The sequence below is a fragment of the Bos grunniens genome, chromosome 18 (assembly GCF_055505025.1).
Source record: "Bos grunniens cultivar Pamir isolate PY7600 chromosome 18, Bosgru_T2T1.0, whole genome shotgun sequence".
NCBI lineage: Eukaryota > Metazoa > Chordata > Mammalia > Artiodactyla > Bovidae > Bos > Bos grunniens.
The window spans coordinates 65,766,790-65,777,655 of record NC_141182.1 but is presented as its reverse complement, the minus strand read 5'-3'; the positions used below and the strand labels follow the sequence as shown (position 1 = coordinate 65,777,655).

Sequence of the window (10,866 nt, the reverse complement as noted above, 5' to 3'; positions counted from 1 at the left end):
ATATTGGTCATGTCTTCTGTATCCTTATTATTTTCCTGCCTATTCTATTAATTATTGAGAGGAAAAAATTTTGAAAGCCTATTCTTAGGTACAAATATACTTAGCATTTATTTATTTATGGCCATTTGGCTTGCAAGATATTAGTTTGACCAGAGATCAAACCTGTGACCCTTGCAGTAAAAGCACAGAATTCTAACCACTGGAGTACCAGAAATCCCCAATTTAGCATTTTTAAATCTTCTTGATTAAATTACTTGTTTAATATTATAAAATTGCCATATGTTTTCTTTGGTCATATTATTTTTCCTTAAGTTTTTCTTATATTAAAATAACCTCTCCAACACTCTTTTGGTTAGTATTTGCATATTATTTCATTCCATTCCTTTTCACTTAAATTTATATTTGTAATTAAGGATTATTTATTATAGGTTGCATGGAGTTTGCCCAAGAATTTAATCATATGAAAAATCTCTCCCTATGATTTAAATATATGAGATATTTAAAGCAAAAAACTGAAAAATAATTGCAGGAACAAAAGTATAACTTATTCATTCACATCTATCTTCTTAGAGATAAATCAAACAAAGAATAAGCATATAGATGATATTAGTAATATAACATTCAGAAGATACACATTTATCTTGATTTTACACTGTTGAACGTTTGAAAAATCACATTCACTAAGGCAAAAATGAAGCCACGATATAGGATGACAAGGTTTCTGAATTCTCTATGAACACATCCATATTTGTTTACTACAGCAGTGCAGTAATAAGATTTATAACAAGAAATACATATTTGGCCTTTGTCCAGGTTTCCAGCACAGAACTCATAAAACCTTAGGTCTTTCCTAAGGGAGGAGCCAAATCAAAAACAACACCCATTTGTGGATGTGACTGGTGATGGAAGTAAGTCCGATGCTGTAAAGAGCAATATTGCATAGGAACCTGGAATGTTAGGTCCATGAATCAATGCAAATTGGAAGTGGTCATACAGGAGATAGCAAGAGTGAACATAGACATTTTAAGAATCAGGGAACTAAAATGGACTAGAGTGAGTGAATTTAACTCAAATGACCATTATATCTACTACTGTGGGCAAGAAACCCTTAGAGGAAATGGAGTAGGCATCCAATTTCCTGAAAAACAACTCTGGCAAACATCTTAATTGTTTAGGCTGTAATGCTTGAATGACATGAAGGCATTTTACAGCTCATTTATTTATTAAGCAAGTTATAGTTTAATGGGCTTCTCAGGTGGTGCTTCTCAGGCGGTAAAGAATCCACTTACCAGTGCAGGAGAGGCAAGAGAGGCGGATTCAATCCCTGGGCGGAGAAGATGGCCTAGAGTAGGAAATGGCAACCCATTCCAGTATTCTTGCCTAGAAAATTCCATGGACAGAAGAGTCTGGTGACTGCAGGTCCATGAGGCTGCAAAGAGTCAGACACGACCGCAATGGAGCACATGGTTTAATAGATCTAACTGATGACTCCTCTCAAGTTTCAATAGTAGTTATGTGTTTTGTGCTTGTCTCAGGCTATTGATAACCAATGTCTCTTTTGCCTGTATCAACAGTGATTGTCCTACCCAGCAAGGAACACTCTTTTTAAAAATCCATATTATATACCTTATTCCTCAATATTCTTTTGCCCAATCATTCCAGGGCCAGGCTCCAGGCAACTAGATATCACTCCTGTACACCAAATCTTTCACCTGAGTTATTCGACTTTATTGTTTTTGTTTAGTTACTAAATGGTGTCCAACTCTTTGTGCCCCATGGGCTGTACCTGCATGGCTCCTCTGTCCATGAGATTTCCCAGGCAAGAATATTAGAATGGGTTGCCATTTCCTATTGAAATAGCCAATCTTAAGCTGTTTGCTCTGCCCTTGTCTTGCCTTTTCCTTGAGACCCTGTAAAGTATCTGGCCTAGACTTTCCCTCCCTTCTGAATGTAAGTTAAATAAGCAGGGTGACAATATATAGCTTTGTCATACTCTTTTCCCAATTTTGAACCATTCCATTGTTCCATGTCTGGTTCTAACTGTTGCTTCTCGACCTGCACACAGGTTTCTCAGGAGGCAGGTAAAGTGGTCTAGTATTCCCATCTCTTTAAGAATTTTCCAGTTTGTTGTGATCCACACAGTCAAAGGCTTTAGTGTAGTAAATAAAGCAGAAATAGATGTTTTTCTGGAATTCCCTTGCTTTTTCTATGATCCAATGGATGACAGCAATTTGATCCCTGGCTTCTCTGTCTTTTCTAAATCCAACTAGAACATCTCAAAGTTCTTGGTTCACATACTGTTGAAGTCTAGCTTAAAAGATGTTTAGCATTACCTTGCTAGCTTGTGAAATGAATGCAACTGTGTGGTAGTTTTAACACTCTTTGAATTGCCTTTCTTTGGGATTGGAATGAAAACTGACCTTTTTTAGTACTGTGGCCACTGCTGAGCTTTCCAAATTTGCTGGCATATTGAGCATAGCACTAACAGCGTCATCTTTTAGGATTTCAAATAGCTCAGCTGGGATTCCAGCACCTTAATAGATTTGTGAGCATCTCAAATTTTATTTCCTGGGAGCAGGCTGATCTTCATGGAGTATGAAATTACATCCTTCTCCTGCAGTTCACAAGAAGTAAAGCCCCTCAGGCCATCTAGGTAGGATTATCACTTTCACATATTCCCCAGAGTAATGCATGGATGGAAAATTCTTTAAGAGATGGGAATACCAGACCACCTTACCTGCCTCCTGAGAAATCTGTATGCAGGTCAAGAAGCAACAGTTAGAACTGGACATGGAACAACAAACTGGTTCCAAATTGGGAAAGGAGTACATCAAAGCCGTATATTGTCACCCTGCTTATTTAACTTATATGCAGAAAACATCATGTGAAATGCTGGACTGGATGAAGCACAAGCTAGAATCAATATTTCCAGGAGAAATATCAATAACCTCATATACGCAGATGACACCACCCTTATGGCAGAAAGTGAAGAGGAACTAAAAAACCTCTTGATGAAAGTGAAAGAGGAGAGTGAAAAAGCTGGCTTAAAATTCAGCAGTCAAATAACTAAGATCATAGCATCCAGTCCCATCACTTCATGCTAAATAGATGGAGAAACAGTGGAAACAGTAACAGACTTTATTTTCTTGGGTTTTGAAATCACTGCAGATGGTGACTGCAGCCATGAAATTAAAAGACGCTTGCTCCTTGGAAGAAAAGCTATGACCAACCTAAACAGCATGTTGAAAAGCAGAGACATTACCAACAAAAGTCCGTCTAGTCAAAGCTATGGTTTTTCCAGTAGTCATATATGTATGTGAGATTTGGACCATAAAGAAAGTTGAGCGTCAAAGAATGGATGCTTTTGAACTGTGGTGTTGGAGAAGACTCTTTAAGAGTCCCTTGGTCTGCAAGGAGATCCAACCAGTTAATCCTAAAGGAAATCAGTCCTGAATATTCATTGGAAGGACTGATGCTGAAACTCCAACATTTTGGCCACCTGATGCAAAGAATTGGTTCACTGGAAAAGACCCTAATACTGGGAAAGATCGAAGGAGTGAGAAGGGGACGACAGAGGATGAGCTGGTTGGATGGCATCAGTGACTGAATGGACATGAGTTTGAGCAAGCTCCAGGAGTTGGTGATGGACATGGAAGCCTGGCGTGCTGCAGTCCATGGGGTCGCAGAGACTCTACACCCCTGAGCGACAGAACTGAACTGCTGCTCTGATAGTCAATACCGTCAACACCCTTTCCCAGAGGCCTCTAGAGCCCTAGAAACTACATTATCCAGAAGGTTGTGTGCCCAGTTGAGCCAATGACAGGACAGCATAAAGGTATTTCCGGGTCTATGGCTCTCTTTGGGGCGGGACTTCCGGCGTCCTCCTCCTGGCGGCCATTTATATTACTTTCCTGTGTGTTGTCGCTCGGGGCGCTACGTTGGGAATGAGGTGACTGAATTAAGACGGTCCAAGAGGCAGCGCACAGAGGCGGGTCTCAAGTTCAGCGACGCCGTCAGGGGACCCCCGCGCTAGGCCCCCAATCGCGCCCGCTGTGCCCGCTTCCCGCCTCCTCTCCCGCCGCTCGCGGTCCTGCTCTGGCCACAGAGTCCGATGGCGGCGGCGGCGCTGAGGGATCCGCCTCAGGTAAACGCTGGTCCCCTGGGCCCTTACCATTCTCATCCCACCAGACACTAAAGCCCGAAGTGCGTGGCGCCTGCTCACGTGCCTGAAGCCCGGCCCTGGGGTCCAGGCAGCTGAGGCGGTCGTGGGTGGGGCCCTGTGTCTGACAGTGTGATGGAGCATGGCAGGGTGACAGGCGGAGGAACCTGCCTGCGCAAAGGCTTAGAGGTCGGATATAGGCGAGAAGGTCCAGGAAAACTGGCGTGGATCTGGTGTCTGCAGGGAACAGAATGTGGTGAAGTGGAGTCGCTCAGTCGTGTCCGACTCTTTGCGAACCCATGGACTGCAGCCTAAGAGGCTCCTCTGTCCGTGGGATTTTCCAGGCGAGAATACTGGAGTGGGTTGCCATTTCCTTCTCCAGGGGATCTTCCCGACCCAGGGATCGAACCCAGGTCTCCCACATTGTAGGCAGACGCTTTACCATCTGAGCCACCGGGGTGGTTGAGTGGTCTTGATCTAGGGTGGGTCTACCTGCCGTGGACTGAAGCGGGGTGACTGGGTGGGTAGGCTTCAGTTCCTGGCCAGGGATTGAGGCAGGTTGGTCGTGGTGTGAACACGGAATCCTAGTCACTAGACCAGTGGTCAGTGACAAGGCCCTGGCCCTTCAGTTTTGCAGGAAAAAAAAATTCCCACAAAGAGGGGAAGCCGTGAAACAGAGTATTTATTAGGAGGAGAAAATAGTACAGTACCTTTTGGATAGACCCACCAGCGGACTCAGGGAGAGTTGTGCTGTGGTGGTTTGAGTCGCTTTTGTGGGGCATTTATTTCTTGTTTCCTTTGGCCAGTCATCTTGCTTTGCTTGGTTTTGAGTCGGTATTTGGTTTATCTCAGGATTTTCCTGCGTGTAAGCGCATCTTTTAGCCAAGATGAATTCCAGTGAAAAGGCTTATTGGGTAGTTGACATCACCTACTTTGAGGTGACGCCCCTTCCCTTTCCAAAAAGGCTTTCTGTGCTGACTTCCAAGAAACCTTTCTGTTCATGTGTAGTGGGGAGGTCTCCTTAACTTCAGGAATGGAAAATATGTGGTTTCTTATGTTTTATGTGGGCAGGGCCCAGCCTCCATCATCCTGCCCCAGACCTACTCAAATGTGAGTTTCATTTGTGGTGTCTAGAACAGACACCACGTGAACCAGGATTCCAAAGAAGGTTGAAGGAGAGAAGGGTTTTGGCTGCTGAGGGGACAGGGAGTCCAACACAAAAGGGGAAGTGAGTCATGGGCATCTATAATCACATGTGCTTCTGGGTGGCTCAAATTGAAGCAGGAATCAATAAAGGTATAAAAAGGGCCTTCAAAGCAATTTTCCACAAGTGCAGTTGTGGGAGTGCAGCTGTGGAGTAAAGGTGTGAGAGGGGTACAGTCTACAGAATCATGGGTACGTGGAGAGGAAGTGCTGGCTCATGGCCCCAGCGTCCTGTTACTGGGGACTGAAGGGTGAAGCCTGAGCCCAGGTTTGGTTGTGTATGTGAGTCACAACCTAGAGACTGCAGGGGAGTTGATTGACAGAATGGATGGGACCCCACAGGCCAGGACGAAAGCTTGGATGACGTGTCTATGCAGTCCATCCCAACGTTGGTGAGGACTCAACACAGTGAATAAAGGGACCCTGAGGGGTAAGGTGGGCACCAGTGACACCTAGGTCTGGAATTCCTGTTCGGTGGAGAGCTTTGGAAGAGGATGAGGGTGGGATAGATGTGTGATGAGGCGGATTATGCGATCCTAGAATGTTCATAGTTTACTCTGTCTCTCATAGAGGTGCAGTGTGACCTTTGAGGATGTGGCTGTGTACTTCTCCTGGGAGGAATGGAGACTCCTTGCTGAGGCCCAGAGAAGCGTGTACCTCGATGTGATGCTGGAGAACTATGCACTTATAGCTTCACTGGGTAAGACTCTCATAGCCTTCCCAGTGACCTGGACTAGGCTCTGTCCCATCTCACCCCCCTTTCCTCAGGGGGTGCTCTGTTCTTCTACATGTGGACAGTGAGCACTGCTTGTTTCCCAAGCTTTCTGAGTTGCTGTGATAGCTAGCTAGGACTGGGTTGTTTGCACTGCCCTCTTCTTTCCCCTGCAATACCAACCCGAGTACCTGTTGTACAGAATGCTGTTAGGAAAAAGATTCCAAGTCAGCAGTATTACAGTAAACTTAATGGATTCTACCTTACTTGCCCTCTCTCTATCCGAGTCAGTGTGTCTAGATCCTTGTCAACTCTGTCCCTTCTTTTATGCTGAGTTGTGCAGCTTGTGGGATCTTAGTTTACTGACCAGGGACTAAATCAGGGCCCTGGCAGTGAAAGCTTGGAGTCCTGGTCACTGGACTGCTAGGGAACTCACTTGATCCCTTCTTTTTAGCTAACATTTCTTTGTGCCTGCTTGTGCTGAACCATGAGCTACTTCTCAGTGTCCTCCAAGGTTGGTAGTGTTTAGATTTGCTTTCTCTTTTTTCCCCAGCCTTGTCCAGATATAAAATTGTATCTCTTGATGTGGTAAAGTTTTGACTTGATGTATGAATACAGTATGAAATAATTGTCACAGTGAAATTAGTTAAACATCTATCACCTCATTAAGTTACATTATTGTTGTTGCTGTTGTTATAAACATCATTTTTTGTTAATATTTATTTAGGCTGTTGCAGGTCTTAGTGGTGGCACTCGGGATCTTTGATCTTCGTTGCAGCATGCAGGCTCTTTCTCTGTGTCATTTGTGATCTAATTCCCTGACCAGGGATTGAACCCAGGCCTCCTGCTTTGGGATGGCGGAGTCCTAGCCACTGGACCACCAGGGAAGTCCCAGCCTCATGGTTCACTATAGTCACCGTGCTTTATTTACGTCCTCAGAACTTACTAATCTTATAACTGAGCATTTGTACCTTTTGACTAAAATCTCCCTATTTTCCATATTCCCCAGCTCCTACCATTTTACTCTGTTTCTATGATTTTCCCTTATTTAGTTTTTAAAAATTACAGCCATAGTGGACAAAGATTGTTTCCTTTAAATCTGTGCCCTCACCAGTCTCTGCTCTTTTTTTCCTTTTCTTTTTTTCCCCCTGCTCTTTTTTGACAGTAGCCATCTTATCAGGTAGATTTCCCTAAAGTTTAGATGGTAAAGAATCTCCCTGCAGTGCAGTTTGATCCCTGGGTTGGGAAGATCCTCTGGAGAAGGGAATGGCAATCCACTCCAGTATTCTTGCCTGGAGAATCCCATGGACAGAGGAGCCTGGAGGGCTACAATCCATAGGATCACAAAGAGCCGGACACGACTGAGCAGCTACTACTGCATCTTACCAGATGTGAGGTATTATCTCATTGTGGTTTTGATTTGCATTTTCCTGATGGTTAGTGATGGCACCCCACTCCAGTACTCTTGCCTGGAGAATCCCATGGACGGAGGAGCCTGGTGGGCTGCAGTCCATGGGGTCGCTAAGAGTCAGACGTGACTGAGCGACTTCACTTTCACTTTTCACTTTCATGCACTGGGGAAGGAAATGGCAACCCACTCCAGTGTTCTTGCCTGGAGAATCCCAGGGACAGCGGAGCCTGGTGGGCTGCCATCTCTGGGGTCGCACAGAGTCGGACACGACTGAAGCGACTTAGCAGCAGCAGATGGTTAGTGAGATAGTTAGTGAGGAGGAATATTTTTTCATGTACCTTTTAGCCATTTGTAGATCTTCTTTGATAAAATGTCAGTTCAAGTCCTTTGCTCGCTTAAAAGATTTTTTTTTTAATCTTATTTATTTTTAACTCGTGGGTGTGCTTAGTCACTCAGTTGTGTCCGACTCTTTGAGACCCCATGGACTGTAGCATGCCAGGCTCCTCTATGCGTGGGATTCTCCAGGCAAGAATACTGGAGTGGGTTGCCATGTCCTTCTCCAGGGATTGTTCCCAACTCAAGGATCAAAACCAGGTCTCCTGCATTGCAGGCAGGTTCTTTACCGTTTGAGCTACCAGGGAAGCCTACTTTTAGCTTAATTTTAATTAACTTATTTATTTTTGGCTGCACTGGATCTGTGTTGCTGCATGCAGGCAAGTGGAGGCTACTCTCTAGTTGCAGTGCGCAGGTTCTCAGTAGTGGCTTCTATTCTTTTGGCTCATGGGCTCTAGAGCACAGTCTCATTCGTTGCCAGCTCATGGGCCTAGTTGCCTCAAGGCTTGTGGAATCTTTCTGGACCAAGGATTGAACCCATATCTCCTATAATTGGTAGGTGGATTCTTAACCACTGGACCACCAGGGAAGTTCCTTTTCTCACTTTTTAAACAGATTGTTCTTTTCCTGTTGAATTGTAGAGAACCTTATATATTGAATACTTCAGATATTAAAATGTAAATTTCACCAATGAAATCTATCTGATCATGGCCTATTTTTGTTGTTGAAGATTACTGATTCAATTTCCTTATTGGTATTGGTCTATTAAATTTTTCTATTTATGATTAAGAATTGATAGGTTGTATGTTTCCAGGAATATATCTGTTTCTTCTAGGTACAGCTGTGTGTAACAGCTCCTAGTAATCTTTTATGATTCTTTGATCCTGTTTTATTTTTCTGTTAATTTATATGAGATAAAGTCTAGACAAAGGTTTGTCAATTTTAGTTATCTTTTTATTTAGTTATTTATTTTTGGCTCTGCTGGGTCTTTGTTGCTGCGCAGGCTTTTCTCTAGCAGTGGAGAGTAAGGACTACACTCTAGTTGCGGTGCTTGGGCTTCTCATTGTGGCGGCTTATCTTGTGGAGCACAGGCTCTAGGGCACAAGGTCTTTAGTAGGTGTAGCACGTGGGCTTAGCTGTTCCATGGCATGTGGGATCTACTGGATCAGAGATTGAAACCATGTCTCCTGCATTGACAGGTAAATTCTTTACCACTAAGCCACTAGGGAAGCGCCTATCTTTGAACAAACCAGCTCTTAGTATTGTTAATCTTTTTATCATCTTTGTAGTTTCTATTTCATTTATTTCTGCTCTGATCTTTTTTTTTTTTTTGATTTGGCCATGCTGTGCAGCATGTGGGAACCTTAGTCTTAATTCCCCTTCCAGGGAAGGAACCTGCACACCCTGCACTGGAAGCATGAACTCCTAACCATCGCATCTCTAAGGAATTCCGCTTTGCTATCTTCGTTTCCTTTGTTTTGATAACTTTGATCTTAGTTTTCTTTTTCTAGTTCCTGGAGGTGTAAAATTTGGTTATTTATTTGAGATCTTTCTTTTTTCTTAATGGTGGCATTTATTGCTCTAATCTTTTCTCTTAAAACTGCCTTTGCACATTTCATATGTTTTGTTTCTATTTTTGTTTTTCTCAAGGTATGTTTCATTTTCCTTTTGATTTTTCCTTTTACTGATTAATTGGCCAAGAGCATATTATTTAATGTTCGCATGTCTGAATTTTGAAGCTTTCCTCCTATTGCTGGTTTCTAGTGTTATCCATTGTGTTAGGAAAAGTTACTTCATATGGTTTCAGTCTTCTGAAATTTGTTAAGACTTGTTTGACGTAATATATAATCTATCCTAGAGAATATTCTATATGCACTTGAGAAGAGAATGTATTCTGCTATAATAGGATGGAATGTTCTATGCACATCTGTTACATCCATTTGGACTGAAGTATTCAATTCAAATAACTTTCTATCTGGATATCCACCTATGTTGAAAGGGGGATATTGCAGTTCCCTATAAATATCTTGGAAGGAAAGTTATGACCAACCTAGATAGCATATGCAAAAGCAGAGACATTACTTTGCCAACAAAGGTCCGTCTAGTCAAGGTTGTGGTTTTTCCAGTGGTTGTGTATGGATGTCAGAGTTGGACTGTGAAGAAGGCTGAGCGCCAAAGAACTGATGCTTTTGAACTGTGATGTTGGAGAAGACTCTTGAGAGTCTCTTGGACTGCAAGGAGATCCAACCAGTCCATCCTGGAGATCAGTCCTGGGTGTTCATTGGAAGGACTGATGCTGAAGCTGAAACTTCAATACTTTGACCACCTCATGCGAGGAGTTGACTCTTTGGAAAAGACCCTGATGCTGGGAGGGATTGGGGGCAGGAGGAGAAGGGGACGACAGAGGATGAGATGGCTGGATGGCATCACCAACTCGATGTACATGAGTTTGGGTAAACTCCGGGAGTTGGTGATGGACAGGGAGGCTTGGCATGCTGCAATTCATGGGGTTGCAAAGAGTTGGACATGACTGAGCGACTGAACTGAACTGAACTGAACTGATAAATATCCTGTTGCTGAGACTTCCCTGGTGCCCAGTGGTTAAGATTCTATACTTCCACTGCAGGGAGCACAGTTCGGTTCCTTGTTGGAGAACTAGGATCCTGCCTGCCATGCAGCATCCCGCCCCTTCCCCCCCCAACTCCAGTTTTCTCTTGCTGTCTTTTCTGCCTTCAGAGCTGGTCATATTTGCTTAATTTTTAAGTTATGATGTGTAGGTATCATATGTGTGTGTGTGTGTGGTTATAATTGTTACATCCTCATGATGACTAACTCCTTTATTATTATATAATGACCTTTGTCTCTTGTGACATTTTTTTATTTAAAGTCTATTTTGTCTCACTTAAGTATAGCTTATCCTTTTCTCTTCTGATTTCCATTTATGTGGAGTATCTCTTTCAATTTCTTCACCTTCAGCCTGTGTGTGTCCTTAAAGCTGAGTTACTCTGTTGTAGGCAGCATAGAGTTGAGTCTTGTTTTTGTTTTTTT

The 10,866-nt window shown here is 43.3% G+C and overlaps 1 protein-coding gene across 3 annotated transcripts in view; it reads left to right on the top strand.

Moving 5' to 3' along the window:
• Window positions 1-3,844: 3,844 nt before the first annotated feature.
• The window catches only part of LOC147354852 (zinc finger protein 792-like), a 58,091-nt gene continuing 51,069 nt past the window's right edge, over window positions 3,845-10,866 (top strand). Inside the window, exons 1-2 of one of the 3 annotated variants that reach the window (XM_086354965.1) lie at window positions 3,845-4,144; window positions 5,933-6,062. In XM_086354965.1, coding sequence (XP_086211091.1) covers window positions 4,112-4,144; window positions 5,933-6,062 — 163 coding nt within the window. In that variant the 5' untranslated portion in view covers window positions 3,845-4,111. The remainder of the gene's footprint in view (window positions 4,145-5,932; window positions 6,063-10,866) is intronic. The other 2 variants (XM_086354967.1, XM_086354966.1) reach the window with 2 other exon arrangements.